We start from the raw sequence: 20700 nt of genomic DNA, 5'->3' as shown, positions 1-20700 counted from the left end.
TGTAATGGAGTAACTGGGAATAATCAGACAAAATAAGAAGAGAAAAATTTAGGTTGAATTACCAAAAAAAAACCAAAAACCCCACTGTCCTAACAGCAAAAACTCAGACTTTTGAATAATCTGCCTACAGATGTGAACAGAAGCCCAGTCACTTAAGATATCGGCTGAACTAAGCGCTACAAGATCCACTCATGGGAACAAGCATGCATTAGTAGTAGGGTAGACTAAATGATCTAATAGAATTTTTCCAACTCTAATTTCTAGGATTCTGCAATTTTAGTGCATTATGAAGTAGTTGCAAGAAAACTAAAAATTGCCAAGGCTATAGAAAATCTAATTTATTTTAGGTACATAAATGGCTTCCACTACCATAGTATCTGAGCACCTCACAATCTTTAATGCATTTATTGATCCTTCCAACAATCCCGTGAGGTAGGAAAGTACCATTATCCCCATTTTACTGGTAGGGAGCTGAGGCAGAAAGAGACTAAGTGGCTTTCCCAAGGTCACACAGGAAGTCTGTGGTGAAGCAGGGAATTGAACTGAGTCTCAGGTTAGCGTCCTAAACACTGGATCATATGTCTTACTCCTTCTTAATGTCCTTCAGAATTCTGATTAACTTTCACCAGGTGAATTTGCAGTCAATGGCCCTAATCCTTAATACTGGTAAACATGTGAAGAACTTCGCTCACGTGAGTGATTCTGTTGAAGACAGTAGAGCTACAGCTGTTAATACCATTACAGTGTGCTTAAGTGTCTGCATGATCATGGCCAAAGTCCTTCCACTGCACTCCATGCATTGCTGAATCAGTCAAAGATACACACTACTGCCAAAAACAGTATGGCATTTTGCACACTGTATATATATATATATATATATATATATATATAAAATATTGTTTCTAGCTATGACTATTATTAAAATTTACATAGACATGAATATCACAATACAACATAATTCTAAACTCATCAATAACAAATGTATCTATTTAGGAAAACTTTCAAATGAGTTTGCAACATGTGTCAACGTGTTTACATATCAATGTGTAAAAGGAGGATCTGTTTGTGCAGATGCCAGGTTTACGTTACACAATCTCTACGCACCAATGCCTACTGCACATGAAAGTCTCATTTCTTCTACCCAGTGAGTGTATGAAGGATTAAATTGTAGACTGCAAGATTGCTCTTTGGGGCAGGAAGCATCTTTCTGTCTATATTTGTACAGTGCCTAGCACAATAGAGTCTTGTTCTAGGACTGGAGTTCCTAGGTGCTACCCAATGCAAATAATATAATAAGAACTGAGGAACCAGTAGGATCGCTTAACAGTTCATACTAGACATTCACGTTATTTAAAGGTGTCAACTGAAAGTGCCTATTCATAAGGGACAGTCCCTGTTCTTCAGTAAAATAATCATTTCCCCTACTTCTTCCTTCCAAAAGATTCTCCTACTCACTGAATATCAGTAGCATTAAAAGGAGTTTTCTCATTTCCCTCTCCAAATGTCTCTATTTATAGGTTTCTAGTATTGTCAAGTCTGTGAAGGGTAGTGTCTGAAATTTCCACTTCAGGATATATTCCTGATGCCAAAAACCTAGATACTTCTCCAATGAGATATTATAAATCCCGGTTTGGTTTATCCATGCACACACTGTGTGTCTGCAGTATTAGAGATATTACATCTTTATTATTAGTTGCTACATTTCTTTTACCTCCATTTTCATTTCCCCCACCCTCCTCCAAGCACCTTGTCTCTGGCCATAGCAGTAGGGAGGTACTTCTTTACATTCTGCTCCTCTCCTTGATGAATCAGGTCTGAAATGTATTATATCCTTCCCACACACACAAAAAAAAAGGGTTGGCGCACACATTTAATTATGAATGTATGGGTCAATTTCAGGAGTCTGCTTGGGAGGTGCTGGGGCTGGGTTGTCTGTGTCTACAGAGGTGCTGCCCCCTACCTTCACTTGATGAAATTGTTGAGATACAGAGAACATCCAAAAGAAGGAAAAAACAGTAAAATGGAGGAAAAAATAATACAAACTACAAAGTTTATGTTTTGTTTTATCATTATATTAAACTTGGAATATAGTTTATTCGAAAAAAGCTCAGTGCTTTTGGTGTAAGATTCTGCAAATCCTTTCAGAATAACTTTGTTTTTATTTTCACCAACACCTCAAAGAATCTTTAAAAAAAAAAAAATCCTCCCTGTGGGGAACTTGCCTTGCAGTCTGCAATACATCTGTCATTTATTAAGTCCGGGAAGTCAGGAGTTTTGACTATGTTCTCTTTTTTGTCCCATAAGCAATAATCTGGCCACTCATGATAAAGAGAGCCAAAAATCTCCAAGATGGAGTGCTGCTTAGTTTGGATGAATAGTTACATTCACAGTTACAGATTTTGCTACAGGAATATTGAAGTCAATCTTCTTTATGGATTCCAACAGCACAATTTATTGCAAATTGAACAAAACAGTAAACCAATGAAATAAAATATCTGCCAAAAGAATACATTTAGTGGTCACTGGATTGTATAAATCATATGTGGTGAAACTGCATTGCAAAAAGTAACATTTTTAAATTAAGCAAAATACTTGTTTATCAAATAATGAAAAATCTGGATTAACTGGGCTGTTAAAGTAGATAAATTCCTATGTATACATAACTACTGTAACTACTGTCTATATACACAACAGACCTTTCTTTCTTTGATAAACTACTAAATGCTGGATCTTTTTAAAAGTATATAAATGCATTTATTGTATCCCTGTGCTACACATTTATGAGGGCTACATAGGACCAAGACACCAACCTACTGGGCAAATGAGTGACTGCACAGACTTAATATTGTCAAGCAAACAAAAAAGGAAGTACAGACACTGTGAAACTGAAGATTTAAGAACTAGTTGGCTGAAGTCCTGTTCACAACACTTTAGCAGCCTGCACACATCATCCAAGATCATATCTGAATATAAGATTCATTCTTCAAGTATTTCTCTTAATTTTGATTTTTTTTAAAACACAAGTGAACACTACGGTAAAATAGATATTCCCTATAGGAGTCAGTAAGAGTCCAATACTGTGAAGAAACTGTTTACTTTGTAATCACAGAACACTGAATGGCTTTAAGTTCTCTACTTCTAAAGAACAATTGTTTGTTTAAAGCTTTTCACTAAAAATAATATTCCCCTAAATCAGATAGGAATACTGTATCCCTAGTAAACTTTAAAAGCTGCATATTACATTTAGCACAGCATAATGATGATTTGTACAAATGGCAAACTGTAAATATTGTGATATATACCCTGATAGAAAAAGTATTGTTATTTTATCAGATAAGTGACTACCAATCAATACCTCTTGTGGATGTTAACGGCACATTGTGCAACCCAGCAGTCAAGCCTCCAATTTATGATTTTTAGGACAGGTTAGGAAATTAGTTCCACTTACAAAAACTTTTGTTTGGAAGTACAAGTGCAAGACAGATCTCCTTGCACTTTTGAAGCAACAGGGGAAGGGGAAGTGCAAACATCGACTGTAGGAATGAACTAACCAGCTAAGCTACTGACATTAAAAGTACCAACTTTGCAAGGCTTGCATCCCCAACAATGTTTTTGACTAGACAGACTACTGTCAGAAAAGGTCAGGGACAAGCTTACTGTTTATGGAATTTATAAATAATTAATTCTTCAGCATACAAAACAAAGTAATGAGGACACAAAACGGGAAGCAATTTACATGGCTCCCTATATTAACAGAATGAGGAAGTGTTCAGTGATCTTCCTAGACATTCAAGCTCACTTTACAACCATTGCAACTGTATACACCCTCTGCTATCAAACCCAACATTTCTTTAATTCTGAAAAATTACTACACTAAGAAAGGATAACAAAAGTACACAGCAGAGTTCTAAAGCAGAGAAAAGAGGGGGAAAGGATAAATTTAATTTATGGCCTCCTCATGCAACTACAAATTAAGCACTTCCTTTGAAACACAGTAGGATTTACAAGATGAGCACAGAGCTTTTTAAAATTTATTTACATCAAGCAGTCTAAGCCCTTTCCAAGTTTGTTTATTTGTCCTTGATCCACACATGAGTGTTCCATGGCAGTGCTTTCAATGAAATACTCATGCAGGTGAACAACCTTCTGAGAAACAGCTGCCCACTCACCATTTATGATTATTTGTCTCTCCGTCAGGGAGCTCCAGGGAATAATCCTACTGTGTTTTTTCTCCTTTATTTTACAAGGCAAGGTGTTTAACAGGCTATATGGTTGTCTAGAGCTCATTGCTGCCAAATTTTCAACCACCACTACTGTAAAGTATGAGAGAACTAGTTTAGCTCCTGAACCAAAGTGCTGAGTGCCTCCAAAGAAGTTCCCACCATCCTCAGGCATAGGTTCAGGAACAAGGGGTGCAGGGAGTGCTGCCACACCCTCTTGCTTGAAGTATTAACAACAAGGTTTCTGCCTTCAGCACTCCCAGTATAAAAATTGTTCCAGCACCATTGTCCTCAGATTACATCCACACTGCAGCTGGGAGGTGTGATTCCCAATGCAGGTAGGCAGACACACTAGCTCTGCTGGAACTAGCATGCTAAAAATAGCGGCATGGGTGGCGGTTCATGATAGCCACCTGAATCCAAGCCTGCTCAGCACCTCACAAGGAGGCGCAAGGCCTGATCTGAAGTCCACTGTTACCAATGGGAATCTTTCCATTGATTTCAGTGGGCTTTGGATCAGGCCCTCAGTAGCTTCTGGCTCCATCCTTCCCTACTGAGGTCGAGGGGAGTTATGACATTATTACAATGGTGAAAGATAAGGCACAAAGTTGGCAACCATTTCTATTAATTTTTTCTCTTAGATTATTGTTCCTTGCTCCAAACACTTATCAGAAGTTAATCAAAAGTTCCTCCTGCTTTCTAACATGGATGTAGGGCCTGAACCAGAGCCCATTGAAGTCTTCCACAGACTTCAATGGATTGTAAATCAGGTCCTTAGTTAAATTCAATAGGGTTTTTTCTTGCCTGTGGTATTTAAACTCACAACTGAATGAAGAACAGTGATATTTGCTTGTATCATTTCCATCTCATCCTCACTGCATGAACTTGACACACTTCTTCCACTTTTCTCAGACAGACTAGTTCTGTACCTTCTTTGCAATCCTCAGATCACTTCTTTGTAGCAGCTTTTGGTTCCTCATTGCTTTATCAACTCATATTCTACAACACAACCAACCAAACATGTTAGCAGACAAGTCTAATGAATCAGGGGGGATGAAAATTCCTGCCACCTACATATTTTTTAAAAGCATGCTAAGCAAACAAACGAGGTGCTCAGGTGTGTGGTAATGGGATAGAAAGCCTTTCACCTCCAGATCATTGGTCCAGCCCACTATGGGACAGTCCAGCTGATAGCAGGCACGCTGAACAGCATGATTTTGAAATAGCACAGCACAACTAAACATTTTTGTCTCTGAATTAGTAAACACAGTAGCAAACATCTATTTGCACTAATGATGTGGAGTCCCGCCACACATTAATGAATTTAGTAAACTAATAAGTGCACAAACAATAAAAGAATAAGATAATGCATCAAATTTATTCCATTCTGACAGTGTCATGTATTTTTGCTACTGAGGAAACTACTTCATCATATACTAGTACACACATTGTAGAATATCGTGAAAAAATAACGAAATCTTAGCAATACAAGCTAACACTGCAGCATCTGCTATTAAATATTTGCGGAGAGATGGGGAGAGACCACTAGTTTTAAGTGTGTGGATTAGCAAGGTATTTGTTTGAGAGCACAGAGTACTGTGGATGAACGCCGTTACATTTTTTGTACATAAAAATCTGAACTTGAGCCAACTTTTTTAATAGTGATATTTTCAAGACAGAAAAATAGCCCTAACAGCCTGCCAGCACTGCCCATGAAAAGAAATGGCATTATTCTGAAAGCAGAAACAGGGAAAGGACAAAACTAGAGAAATATGCCAATGATTTGCAATACTTTCCATGAAAAGAAAATGGCCATCAGTTCACATTTCCCTCCTAAGTAAATCAGAAACTAGGCATCAAGCTTTATGATGCTGACTCCAACTCTGACACACGAAAATATCCGATTATATAATAAGCATTAACACAAGCAGCCAGCCTGCTCACAGGACAGCTCTTGTTCTTGTGCGACCCACTAGCAGAGCTAGCACAAAGTGGATTGGACAACCCGAAGGGGAAGATGCTAATCCATACATTTATGGGAAACACAGTGCATGCTTGCTGAACGGAGTCAAGTGTAAATGAACACTATGCATAATTTGCAAAGCTCACGTTCAAACAAAGGCGAGGATCTCAGCTAATCTACAATGAAATAAAGCAGAGATTTTCCAGAAATGCTAAAAATCTTCAGGAGAAAATCATTCTAGATTTTTCATAACAAGATTTCACCGCCTATGTGGTTATATAGACATTACACAATGCCTGGTGCTGTGTAATATTTACCTATGCTACACAATGTTATGAAATAATGTCTTACTGTAGGATAAATTCAAAAGCAGCAAATCCCAGAAACCATCTGTTCAAATATATACCCATCATCTGTGGATATAGAGGAAATAAAGATGAGATTGAATATTAGTTAAAAACAGATAATGGGCTGAATTAATGGAATTATCCCAGCAGAGAAGTTGGCCTTATATAATTAGTTAAATGTAAATATTACAAGGTCACACGCTGCTTTAACTGTGACAAAGTTCTGAAACTTGGTGTACAGTACCTACAAAAAAGCACCAGTGTCAGCAAAATATTTTTATAAAACTTCGATCAGTACATAGGAAGCCAGTTTGTTAGAAGATTCAAAAAGGAGCAAGTACAATGAAGTATAATGGATACAGTAAAATAAAAGTTTCACCATCCATTTACACCATAGGACAGAATGGGTCCCGTGGGTTTCTGAGCAGAGAGATCAAGGCACCTGACTCCATAAACTCTATGCATTTTTGACCAAATCAAACAGCAGAGCCTCCATTTGTGTGCGACTTGCACAGGTGAGACCAGACCAGGGTCAGCTGCTGCAGGGAGCGACAGAGCGCCGTTTTCAGCGGCATGAAAGGGTCTTTGGGTTTGGGGGCTGACAAAAGATAACGTGCAACTGTGAAATGAGACAGAATAGCAGGGTCATGGGAAGGAAAGCTGGAAAGCTGAGTGGGTGCGTACGCCCTAGATGGAAGTGTTCGAACGGGAGCCTCCCCACCACCCGTGCCCTCTGCCCAAGGGCGCGTTAGCAGGCCCAAGAATGAAGCTCAAACTGAGACCGATGACCCGGCGCCACTGTTTTACAACCAAGTGCCTCCGCTGTGTTTTTTTACCCTCTCGGGCCTTTTAGCACACGGGCCAGGGATTAGAAGCAGGCGATTGATTTGAGGTGAATCGATTGAGCCGCGACAATTTAATCTGGCACTTTTATGAAGGGCTGGAGGGGATAATCCTCTGGCCGCTGCTCTCTCCCTCCCCATCACACGGGGCGGGTGTGACCGGCCACTAGGCGTCTGCTGGAGCTGCCGACAGCCGCCCGAGGATAAGAAACCGAGATAACTTTCCATCTCTCGGGCCCGATCCTCCCGCCAAGTCACCCCCAACCTGCCCCTTAGCCCCAGCGGCCAATGCAGCCTGAGCAGCGTCTCGGGCCAGAGGAGGCAGCCCGAGCTCGGGAGACCTGCCCCAGGTGCAGTCCCACCCCCCCCAACCCCCTTCTCCATCTATGTGCGGGATGCACGCTGCAAACTTTCCAAACTTTCTGGGGAAGTCGTTCAACCGGGGTGGGACTTGCTGCTGCCGCTGCCCCTGGTCACATCTCTTCCTCCCGGCCTCCCCCAAATCAGGGCGACCCTCTTTCCTCCCCTGCCGGAGTACCGGCGTGTGGCCAAGGAGGAGGAGACCAGTTTCCGCCCTGGACCTGCCTGAGCCCTAGCCTGGGATGCACTTGTCACCCGCCGCCTCCAGCCACGCAAGCAAAGGGCTGCTTTGCTGCACCGACGCCGGAACGCCAGGCCCCCCGGCAAGGCTCCCCGAGGCAGCGGGGTGGGGAAGGGAACAGCTACCGTAATACAGCGCGGAGGGCTGGGGCCATATAACGCAGGGGCGGCAGGGGCTGGGCTCTCAGCTGGGGGGGCGGGCGGGACGATGCCCCCACCCGCGGGCTGGATGGCTTTGACTGGGGAGGGGCCCCTACTTACACTGCTGTTCTCGCCAGTCCAGTGCACCATCGCCTGGTTGTGAGACGCGTCCCCTTTGAGCACGAAGGAGGTGCTGATCAGAGAGACCTGCTCCCTGGCCGGGCGGGAGGAGGTGGAGGATGCTCTCCCGGAGCGACTCCCCGCAGCAGCCCCCACGCCTTCGCCAGCGCGCCCCAGCTCACTCGCCTCCTCCCGGCCGCCGCCGCCGCCGCCGCCGGGGCGGAACAGCAGCTCCCGCGGGTTCCTGCTTGCCCGGGTCACCCAGCTGGAGCTCCGGCCGCCCCGCTGCTCCGAGGGGCGCGCAGCCCAGCAGGCACCGAGCAGCAGCAGCAGCAGCGCCAGGCTAGGGGCTGTCCTGCGGAGGGTCCCTGTTGCAGGCACGAGTGGCCCCCTTTGCGCCATGCTCGCCTTCGGATGTGCTAGTGACAGGCTGGGATGTGAATGTGAGACAGATACACAGCCTCCGGAGGGGGGAGGGAGGGGAGGGAGGCAGGGTTTGTAACCAAAGCGAGGGTTTACACTGGAAACAACGTGCTCGGGACTCCGCTCCCAGCCAAGGAGAGGCGCCGCCATCTGCTGGCTCCTCTCTGAAGCCCAAGGCGCAGGCAGCCGGAGAGAAGCAGAGCCCAGCACAGCTGCACCTAATGTTACTGGGAAGGCTGGGTCCCGGTCCCACTCCCACCCCCACCCCCACCCACCCCTAGACTTCCTGGGCGATCATTCGTGGCCCTGGGTTGGAGGCCGCTCCCTGCTGCTAATAATGGACATCTGGATGACAGGAGCAGCGCAGCTGGCTGTTACAGCCTGCCTTGCAAAATCTAAACTCCTGCAGTTCCTGAATGTTCTTTGTGTATGAATGCGCACCAGAAGTGAAAACAACCACTCCAAGCTATCCCAAGTTACTCCATCCTCTGGGCTTCAGAGTGTGTCTAGGGCCCAGCCTCTGTCTTTTCTTTTAGAGGGTAGATTCTTTTGTCACATGAACTGTCCTTCTTGTGGCACCTTAGAGACTAACCAATTTATTTGAGCATAAGCTTTCCTGAGCTACAATGAATGCATCCGATGAAGTGAGCTGTAGCTCACGAAAGTTTATGCTCAAATAAATTGGTTAGTCTCTAAGGTGCCACAAGTCCTCCTTTTCTTTTTGCGAATACAGACTAACAGGCTGTTACTCTGAAACCTGTCCTTCTTGTAAAAAGGAAAGGAGTACTTGTGGCACGTTAGAGACTAACTAATTTATTTGAGCATAAGCTTTCGTGAGCTCGTCTCTAAGGTGCCACAAGTACTCATTTTCTTTTTGCGAATACAGACTAACACGGCTGTTACTCTGAAACCTGTCCTTCTTGTGTGACTTGTGCTCAGCCTTATACAGTATAAGTGCTTGGTAAATAATGGTGTGGGTGTGTATATAATTACATACACACAAGCCCCATTAAAAGAGCATTAAGGTTGCAAAGTCAAGCACTCAAAAGTTAGGAACTGCCAGAATTAAAGTTGTCTATGCCATCTTAATTCCACCCCCTTGTGTATATGCCTAGGATACAAATACTTTAATTCAGCAGTTCTCAGACTGTGGGTCAGGACCCCAATGTGGGTCATGACTCTGTTTTAATGAGGTTGCCAGGGCTGGTGTTAGACTTCCTGGTGCCCAGGACCAAAGCCGAAGCCTGAGCCCCACCACCCGGGGCCAAAGCCCTAGCCCGAGAGCTTCAGCCCTGGGTGTGGGACTCAGGCTTTGGCTTCAGCCCTGGGCGGTGGGGCTCAGGTTACAGGCCCCCCTGCCTGGGGCTGAAGCCCTTTGCCTTTGGTCCCATTGCCCGGGAGGCAGGGCTCGGGCAGGCTCAGGTTTCGGTCCCCTCTTCTGGGGTTGTGTAGTAATTTTTGTTGTCAGAAGGGAGGTGAGGTGTTTGAAGAACCACTGCTTTAATTACATGATCATATATTTTTCCATAGGACTCCTACCCCATTCAGTACACTGCACAGGATGGATGGTGTTCAATTAAAGAGCAGTTATTCAATATTTTTTATCCTCATTGTTCAGTGGGTGGCCTTTGGCCTTAGTTATAGCACACTAGTCAAACCCTGCTCTGAAGATAGAATTATTAATTTCCTCAAGGGCTTTCCCATGGAATTCATCTCTATAGTAGTGGAGTGCTTCACAAACATTTTATCTTCACAATATCCATATGATGGGAGATAGTGGTATTATCTCCCCTTTTACAGATGAGAAATTGAGGCACAGAGAAACTAAGGTCAGAAGTGTCCACTAATTCTGGGTGCCCAACTTGAGACATCTAGGATCTGATTTTTCAGAATATTAAGCATTATATGGCACTTTATGTAACCAAGCACAGCTCCAAGGGACTTCAATGGTCAAGGAATGTCAACACTTCTGCCCCGTTCTCCCCCAATGGCTTATAGTCCCAGCCACCTTGTGCAGCCAGTCCCAGTCTTTCCTTGTTTCCCATCCCCTGGCTCCAGTCTATCACCATTTCCCTGACAACTCCAAGTTCCAAAATTCCCTTCTCCCCTTCTCCCAGTCTCTTTGCGCAACCATTGTCAGTTACAGTCCCCACCACCACTCCATTTACATTCTCACCAGACTCTTTGTCGCAATCTACCCCTTCCTCTTCCTGCTGGTCTAGCTAAGACTGAATCAGACAACTTCCTCCTCTACACTGGCTGGTGTGAGCAATGGGATTACTGAGTGTGCAAGAGAAACAGGCTCTCAGTTTCAGTGCCTGGCCCCACTCCCACCTGGAGCAGCCAGTCATTTCAGGGAAAATCCTTCTTTCTCAGCCCCCTGTAGTCCTAGGCTGAAGCATGTTTCAATTCCAAAGAGCAACTGAGCATATGCAGTCAGGTCAGTAGTAGGAGCTGTGAGGGGACAGTACATGCTGAGACTGCTAAAAGCTGTGAGAGCCTCGAGCATGCTCAGTGAGGGTGGATTCTTCAGAGATTTTAGCTGTTAAACTCTAGCAAGTCTCTACTGAGCATATGTGAACTGAGATTTTTCAAAGGTTTATAACTGGTCCAAATTTGGGCAGGTTTTCACAGAGATGGCAAAAGGCAATACCTGATACAAAGGCTACCCTCTGCCTTTGTCAAATTTCAAATCCCTGCTCTAAAGCATGGGAATGCTGGAGTTTCTTTAAAAAAAAGTTTCTAGAATTTGTCAACATAGGCAAAACATGTATTTCCCTAGTCTCATTCTTGGAAACAGCTCAATCATTTTGAAATTTTCCCAAAAAGGTCAGACAAAAGCAGACAACCAGCATGTAAAATTTCAGCCCAAAAGGTTAAAAATTGATAAAGTTTTAAGCAACTGAAAACAGGGTTTTATAGTGGGATTGTAAGGCAACCTTAACAGTCTTGTACTAGCACTGCCTATAATAGAAGTATGTATATTTCCTGTGCGCAGAATGGGGCAAAATTCCGGTGGAAAAAGGAGTATGTGGTCACAAAATTAAAGATTCAGGCCATGTTTACACTACAAACTTAAATAGACGTAAGGTAAGTCGACATACAGTCAGTTGTGCATGTGCACACCACACTCCTTGTGTTGGTGGAGCACATCCTAACTAGCAGTGCTTGCATCGATGCAGAGAGCAGTGCACGATGGGTAGCTATCCCACAGTGCAACTTTCCATAGGGAGTTTTGGGAAGGGCTAGCAGTGCCTCATGGGAGCAAAACATTCTTGCAGGACTGGGAACATGGCTTGAACATCCCATGATGCCATTTTCTCCCTCCCCTGATTTCCTCCACATCCCATAATATTTCACACCTTTTTTCAAAAGCCTGGCATACCCATGCATCCACCATCTCTAGAGAAGCATGGACCCTGCAGAGCTGTGCACTATTGTGGTATCACAAACACGACATGCTTTATTTCCAGCAGTATTTCCAGACCCACTAGAGGAACTGCCACGTGGAAGTAGCCTGGCTGGAAGCCATAGAATGAAACAATTCCCGGTTGCTGTTGACAGTCACAGAGCAGCTGAACATGGTACAGCGCCAATTCTGGTCCCAAGAAACAAGTACTGACTGGTGGGATCACATTGTTATGCAGGTATGGGATGACAAGCCATGGCTGCAGAACTTTCAGATGCACAAGACCACTTTCCAGGAACTGGGTGCAGCGTTTGCCCTAGCCCTGCAGCACAGCGACACTAAAATGAGACCTGCTCTGACAGTGGAGAAGTGAGTGGTGATCACTGTGTGGAAACTTGCAATGCTAGACTGCTACCAGTCAGTTGGGAATCAATTTAAAGTCAGAAAATTCACTGTGAGGGTTGCTGTGATCCAAGTATGCGGGGCCATTAATTGCCTTCTGCTAAGAAGGGTAGTGACTCTGGGCTATATGCAGGAGATACTGGATTGTTTTGCTGCATTGGGGGTTCCCTAACTGCAGTGGGGCGATAGATGGCATGCATATCCCTATCTTGGCACCAGACCACCTTGTTACAGAGTACATAAACAGAAAGGGATAGTTTTCGATGATGTTGCAAGCACTGGTGGATCACCAGGGATGTTTTATCGACATCAATGTGGGATGGTTCGGGAAGATGCATGACTCATGCATCTTTAAGAACACAGGCCTGTTCAGAAAGCTGCAAGCAGGGACTTTCTAGACTGCAAAATCACCATAGGAGATGTTGAAATGCCAATAGTGATCCTGGGAGACTCAGTCTACCCCTTACTCCCATGGCTCATGAAGCTGTACACCAGAACAGCAGCAAGGAGGAGGCTCAGCAGGCTCAGCAAGTGCAGAATGGCAGTTGAATGTGCTTTGTCCACTTGAAGGGTTGCTGGTACAGTTTGCTCATTAAGTTAGCCCTCATAACTGCCTGCTGTGTGCTTCATAATATCTGTGAAACAAAGGGAGAGAAGTTTCCACAGGGTGGGGATTAGAGGTGGATAGGCTGTCTGCTAATTTTGAGCAGCCAGATACTAGGACTACAAGAAGAGCTCAGCTGGGAGCAATGCGGCTCAGGGAGGCTTTGAAAATCCATTTTATTAACAATTCTCAGTAATGTGTATTGCTTTTCTGTGTTGTGCCTGCCAATAGTCTGAACTTTGCTGTGACTGCTGTCTGTGTAGTAATGTAACCGTGGAAATACACCTCTTGATTTGCTCTGAAAATGACTCCCAGCCCCCACCTGCTACAACCATTAGAGCCCCCTCCCTTGCTACAGCTGGGGAGACAATCACATGCTCCATTCAGTCTGTGACCCCTCCAAAGACACTGCCGGTGAGGGGGGTGTACTTGATGCCCAGGGAATGGGTTGAGACCCACCAACTAATACCTCACAGAGGCCACCACTATGGCTGCCGTAAGTGAGGGGAGTGTGGGCTACTGCTTAGAGAGTGTGGAGGGGATGGAAGCCAGGATTCCTGGGTTCTATTCACAGCTTTGGTGCTGTGTGAACTCATTCACATCCTCCCTTTGTGTCTCAGTTTCCCTCTCTCGCCCCCCCCCCACACACTTTGAAGTAATAAAGATGATTTCATTTTCAATAAATGGAATTTTATTGTACACAGAAGTATGTGTCACAGAAGTAAACCTCGGAAATACAGGGGAATACAATTGGGAGCGGGAAAGCACATTCATCTTCTGTTCACACCGGCTTTGCCTGTCACATATCCATGTATGAGCGGGGTGGAGTACAGTGGAGTGGGGTGGAATGACAGTCTGGATGGGATGTAGAGGAAGTCGAGCTTCAAGGTGTTTCTCCTGAAGGTCAACCAGATGCCTCAACATGTCTGTCTGTTCCTTCAGAAACCGCAGCATCTCTTGCTGTTTACCACGTTCATTCTCCTGAGCTTTTGTTCTGCTCATAATGTCCATGTTCATTTTTTCCTGAGAGCAATCCTCCATGCCCTCTGCTTAGCGTCCACTGTCCCAGGGGTGTTCATTATCTCATTACACATATCATAGTGCATTCTCTTTCATCTGCATCACTGCTCTCTGGCTTCATCTAGTCTTGCTATTTAAAAACCAGGACTGTCGAATTGCAGTTAACTCACACGATTAACTCAAAAAAATTAATCACAATTAATCGCAGTTAAACAATAGAATACCAATTGAAATTTATTAAATATTTTGAATTTTTTTCAACATTTTCAGATATATTGTATTCTGTGTTGTAATTGAAATCAAAGTGTATATTATTTTTATTACAAATATTCATAGATTCATAGATATTTAGGTCAGAAGGGACCATTATGATCATCTAGTCTGACCTCCTGCACAATGCAGGCCACAGAATTTCACCCACCACTCCTAAAAAAGACCTCACACCTATATCTGTGCTATTGAAGTCCTCAAATTGTAGTTTGAAGACCTCAAGGAGCAGAGAATCCTCCAGCAAGTGACCCGTGCCCCATGCTACAGAGGAAGGCGAAAAACCTCCAGGGCCTTCCAATCTGCCCTGGAGGAAAATTCCTTCCCGACCCCAAATATGGCGATCAGCTAAACCCTGAGCATATGGGCAAGATTCATCAGCCAGATACTACAGAAAATTCTTTCCCGGGTAACTTGGATCTTACCCCATCTAAAAACCCATCACAGGCCATTGGGCCTATTTACCATGAATATTTAATTACCAAAACCACGTTATCCCATCATACCATCTCTTCCATAAACTTATCGAGTTTAATCTTAAAGCAAGATAGATCTTTTGCCCCCACTACTTCCCTCGGAAGGCTATTCCAAAACTTCACTCCTCTGATGGTTAGAAACCTTCGTCTAATTTCTAATCTAAATTTCCTAGTGGCCAGTTTATATCCATTTGTTCTTGTGTCCACATTGGTACTGAGTTTAAATAATTCCTCTCCCTCTCTGGTATTTATCCCTCTGATATATTTATAGAGAGCAATCATATCTCCCCTCAACCTTCTTTTAGTTAGGCTAAACAAGCCAAGCTCCCTGAGTCTCCTTTCATAAGACAAGTTTTCCATTCCTCGGATCATCCTAGTAGCCCTTCTCTGTACCTGTTCCAGTTTGAATTCATCCTTCTTAAACATGGGAGACCAGAACTGCACACAGTATTCCAGGTGAGGTCTCACCAGTGCCTTATATAACGGTACTAAAACCTCCTTATCCCTACTGGAAATACCTCTCCTGATGCATCCCAAGACGACATTAGCTTTTTTCACAGCCATATCACATTGGCAGCTCATAGTCATCCTATGATCAACCAATACTCCAAGGTCCTTTTCCTCCTCCGTTACTTCTAGTTGATGCATCCCTAGCTTATAACTAAAATTCTTGTTATTAATCCCTAAATGCATGATCTTACACTTCTCACTATTAAATTTCATCCTATTCCTATTACTCCAGTTTACAAGGTCATCCAGATCCTCCTGTAGGGTATCCCTGTCCTTCTCTAAATTAGCAATACCTCCCAGCTTTGTATCATCTGCAAACTTTATTAGCACACTCCCACTTTTTGTGCCCAGGTCAGTAATAAAAAGATTAAATAAGATTGGTCCCAAAACTGATCCTTGAGGAACTCCACTGGTAACCTCCCTCCAACTTGACAGTTCACCTTTCAGTAGGACCCGTTGTAGTCTCCCCTTTAACCAATTCCCTATCCACCTTTCAATTTTCCTATTGATGCCCATCTTATCCAATTTAACTAATAATTCCCCATGTGGCACAGTATCAAACGCCTTACTAAAATCTAAGTAAATTAGATCCACTGCGTTTCCTTTATCTAAAAAATCTGTTACTCTCTCAAAGAAGGAGATCAGGTTGGTTTGGCACGATCTACCTTTTGTAAAACCATGTTGTATTTTGTCCCATTTACCATTGACTTCAATGTCCTTAACTACCTTCTCCTTCAAAATTTTTTCCAAGACCTTGCATACTACAGATGTCAAACTAACAGGCCTATAATTACTTGGATCACTTTTTTTCCCTTTCTTAAAAATAGGAACTATGTTAGCAATTCTCCAATCATACGGTACAACCCCTGAGTTTACAGATTCATTAAAAATTCTTGCTAATGGGCTTGCAATTTCTTGTGCCAATTCTTTTAATATTCTTGGATGAAGATTATCTGGGCCCCCCGATTTAGTCCCATTAAGCTGTTTGAGTTTCGCTTCTACCTCAGATATGGTGATGTCTACCTCCATATCCTCATTCCCATTTATCATGCTACCATTATCCCTAAGATCCTCTTTAGTCTTATTAAAGACTGAGGCAAAGTATTTGTTTAGATATTGGGCCATGCCTAGATTATCCTTGACCTCCACTCCATCCTCAGTTTTTAGCGGTCCCACTTCTTCTTTCTTTGTTTTCTTCTTATTTATATGACTATAGAACCTTTTACTATTGGTTTTAATTCCCTTTGCAAGGTCCAACTCTACTTGACTTTTAGCCTGTCTCACTTATTGACACTGTAAAAATGATAAACAAAAGAAATAGTATTTTTAAGCTCACCTCATACAAGTTGTGACGTTGCACTCTATATGATTTTATGAAACTATGACAATGAGTGTGAATATAATGTAACTGGAATATGCTTCATGCAAAAGGTCTCTTGTAATGTATCATTACAAAGCTTATAATCTACTGAGAGTGGTCATCCTATTTGTATAAATGTATCAGTCTTTTATCTGAAACTAGAAATATGAAATATAACTCTGAGCTCCTATTGTAGTTATGCAAAGTGTGGGCCATTAACGGTGGTTTGGATGGCTCCCATCAGCCAGGACAATTGACTGTGGATGGCTCTGTTTGCTTGCAGGCTTTCCTGTGAGTCAGGCTTGAAGGAATGAGGACTTGAAGTCTTACAGTGACATGTGATCATGGCATCTGAACTGGAATCCATCTTTAACCTGGTGCTTTTCCATTTAGAAGGAGGGGAGGGAACCCAGAGAGGGACAAAGGATTCCTGCCTTATGCAAAAGATATATAAGGGGGTGAAACAGAACAAAGGGGGTGGCAATCATGAGAAATCCCCTAGCTACCACCTGAGCTGGAACAAAGGCTGTACCAGGGGAAAGGATTGTGCCCAGACTAGGAAGGCATCCAGTCTGTGACAGAAGCTTATTGAAATATCAGAGGGTGAGATTTTATCTGTATTCAGTTTTCTTACTGTATTGGTTTAGACTTGCGTGTTTTATTGATGATGACCCAGCACATGCTGTTCATTTTAAGAACACTTTCACTGCAGATTTGACATAAGGCAAAGAAGGTACCAGTGTGAGATTTCTAAAGATAGCTACAGCACTCGACCCAAGGTTTAAGAATCTGAAGTGCTTTCCAAAATCTCAGAGGGATGAGGTATGCAGTTTGCTTTCAGAAGTCTTAAAAGAGCAACACTCCAATGTGGAAACTACAGAATCCAAATCACCAAAAAAGAAAATCAACCTTCAGCTGGTGGCATCTGACTCAGATGATGAAAGTGAACATGTGTCAATCTGCACTGCTTTGGATTGTTATCGAGCAGAACCTGTCATCAGCATGGACGCATGTCCCGTGGAAAGGTGGTTGAAGCATGAAGGGACATATTAATCTTTAGCTCATCTGGCACTTAAATATCTTGCTATGCTGGCTACAGCAGTGCCATGAGAACGCCTGTTCTCACTTTCAGGTGACAGTGTATACAAGAAACGTGCAGCATTATCTCCTGAAAATGTAAACAAACTTTTTTGTCTGAGTGATTGGCTGAACAAGAAGGAGGACTGAGTGGACTTGCAGACTCTAAAATTTTACATTATTTTATTTTTGAATGCAGTTTTTTTGTACATAATTCTGCATTTGTAAGTTCAACTTTCATGATAAAGAGATTGCACTACAGTACTTCTATGAGGTGAATTGAAAAATACTATTTTTTTACAGTGCAAATACTTGTAATCAAAAATAAATATAAAGTGAGCACTGTACATTTTATATTCGGTGTTGTAATTGAAATCAATATATTTGAAAATATAGCAAACATGCAAAAATATTTAAATTAATGGTATTCTATTATTGTTTAACAGTGCGATTAATCATGATTAATGTTTTTTAATCACGCAATTAATCATGATTAATTTTTTTTAATCGCTTGACAGCCCTAATAAAAATCACTCTCCTGAATCCACACAAGTGTAAAGCAGAACATTATCATTTCTACAAGGTATTTATTGAACCGGTTTGCTGTCCCAGCCATGGTATGTCCCAGGGAGAGGCACCAGAACATCTGCAGCAGTGGAGGGGTAACCTGTGGCAGAACCCGCGTGGCCAGTGGGCCATGACACCTCCCCTTTGTAACATGGGCACAGTGTGGAGGTCAGGGACCGGCATTCCTCCCCCCAAATTGCAAGCCTCAACAGGAGCGATGCTGGGGGGTAGAGGGAGGCTTGCGGTGGGCTATAGCCACCACATTTTCTTTTGCCACCCTCCCACCCCCATAGCTGCTGCCACTCTCTGGCACCCAAGGCACCACTCCCTGCCCAGTCCAGAAGCAGGACCCGGGTAGTGGTAAGAGATGCCATGGGAGCTCGGAGTGTCCACCTGCTCTGGGCAGGGGGATGGAATGCCCAAAAGCAACCCCCAGTCTGTGTCCCTGCACCCTGCCTGCCCAAGGCTTGCAGTTTGTGGGGGCAACACTGACCCCTGCCACACAAACTACAGCCATGTTAAACAGTGGGCAGCCATGCCCCCCCCCCAATTCTGGCATCCCTGCCCTATTGGCCCCCCAGGTTTCAGCATCCTTGTCTGGTGGTGGGGGAAGGGCGAGCGATCACAAGGGGGGGGCACAAAAGCACTAGTGTTTGCTGTTCAAGCAACTGAAATGAATACTACCGCCATCTCCCATAGATGACCCTAGCTGATATCACGCTCTTGAAGGTAACAGAGGCAGAAAGGGAACAGTTGCTGCATGCCTCCAGGTACAGACCAGGTCCTTATGCTGCTATGCTATGCACTGTGATGATGCCTGCCAAATTAATATTGGAGTGGCATGGGAAAATGTCCTACCATGGTGGAAGAAATAAGGCAGACCCCCCCCAGAAACCTTCTATAATGGATTGCAGACTACCTCCATGAAATTTTCTTGGCAATCTCCATGGAGAGATCCAGGTTTGTGCTGGAAATGGCCCAACTTGATTATCATACACATTGTAAGGAAAGTGATCACTTTAGATAAGCTATTACCAGCAGGAGACTGGGGTGCGGGGAGGTATTTTTTCATGCTTTGTGTGTATAAAAAGATCTTCTACACTTTCCACAGTATGCATCCGATGAAGTGAGCTGTAGCTCACGAAAGCTTATGCTCAAATAAATTGGTTAGTCTCTAAGGTGCCACAAGTACTCCTTTTCTTCTTAGATTAATGGGGGCTGTAAAAACAGTGTGTCTCTGCACCATTATGAGCAGCAGATAAGAAAATAGATGAGAACATTCAGGTTCTAGAGAACCAAGATCCTTAACCTTCTCGGTCACTGAGATTTCCCATAATCAACTGAAAAAACAACCACTATGGAATGTAATCAAGAGGATTTCAAAGCAAACTGGAGTCAATGGCTCAGGCAATTCCCATCTCCCTATGTCCTTCCCCAGGGCATTTTAATGCAGCTTGCCACTAAGTACCATTGTACTTGCCACTAATTGGTTCCCTCGGTCTCCAGCTCAGGAAAGGCCAAGGACTGAAAGGACATGAAGACCGGATTCCTTTCTTTCATCTTTTCAGAGATGGCCATGGTTAAGACAGATGGGGGGGATGCGGTTATGGAAAAAGCTTGTACTGACATGACACAGAAACGCTCTGGATAAATGTAGGGCACTGCTGTCAGCCCAGCAATTTTTACAGCAATCAAATCAGCTTTTAAAAGTGTTTCATATTATTAAACAAGCAACATAAATATACATGTTTTATACATAAAACATTCACAATGATAAAAGGGTTGTGACTCTGTATAATAGGGAAATGGTGGCAATAATATCTGAACTGTATTATACAATTGCTGTGTATGCCTAATGAGGTTTTCAGAGCCAACTAGGGGATATAGCCACATAACTCCTGTTCATTTCAGTGGGAGTTCTGTAGCTAAATCCTCTATTAATTATTATTTATTTATATTGCAGTAGCATCTAGAAGCCTGTATCAGAGTGGACTCACTGGTAGAGCACCTTCTTGTGGCTAGGCATGGCATAGCAGTCTCTCCTGGGTAGTACCCCCTACTGAAAGTCACTCCAGCGACTGTCCTGTGACTTGGTCATTTAAAGTCTTTCCCTTCTGGGGTAACTGGAAGTCCACCAGAACAACAAAAACTATTTTGGTGTCCTTACCAGGAGCGGCAAAAGCTTCCTAAAAGTACGGAGGCTACCAATGCCTGAACTGTGCCCCCCTTCCCCTGAGGCCTTACCCTGGCATCACCCCTTCCCTCCGAGCTTCTGCCCTCGTGCTGTCCCTTCCCCCCAAGCTACCACCTTCACGCCTCCCCTTCCCACTGAGCCCCTGCCCTCGCACTGTC

The 20700-nt window shown here is 43.7% G+C and overlaps 1 protein-coding gene across 1 annotated transcript in view; it reads right to left on the bottom strand.

The window, feature by feature from the left end:
* Positions 1–8652, bottom strand: part of SORCS2 (sortilin related VPS10 domain containing receptor 2) — an 843800-nt gene extending 835148 nt beyond the window's left edge. Inside the window, exon 1 of the mRNA XM_073342594.2 lies at positions 8234–8652. Within this exon, the coding sequence (XP_073198695.1) occupies positions 8234–8635 (402 nt within the window). The 5' untranslated portion in view covers positions 8636–8652. The remainder of the gene's footprint in view (positions 1–8233) is intronic.
* Positions 8653–20700: the final 12048 nt, after the last annotated feature.

Source organism: Lepidochelys kempii, chromosome 4 (assembly GCF_965140285.1).
Source record: "Lepidochelys kempii isolate rLepKem1 chromosome 4, rLepKem1.hap1, whole genome shotgun sequence".
NCBI lineage: Eukaryota > Metazoa > Chordata > Testudines > Cheloniidae > Lepidochelys > Lepidochelys kempii.
The sequence above is the reverse complement of the archived record's forward strand: the minus strand, read 5'-3'. Positions and strand labels throughout refer to the sequence as shown.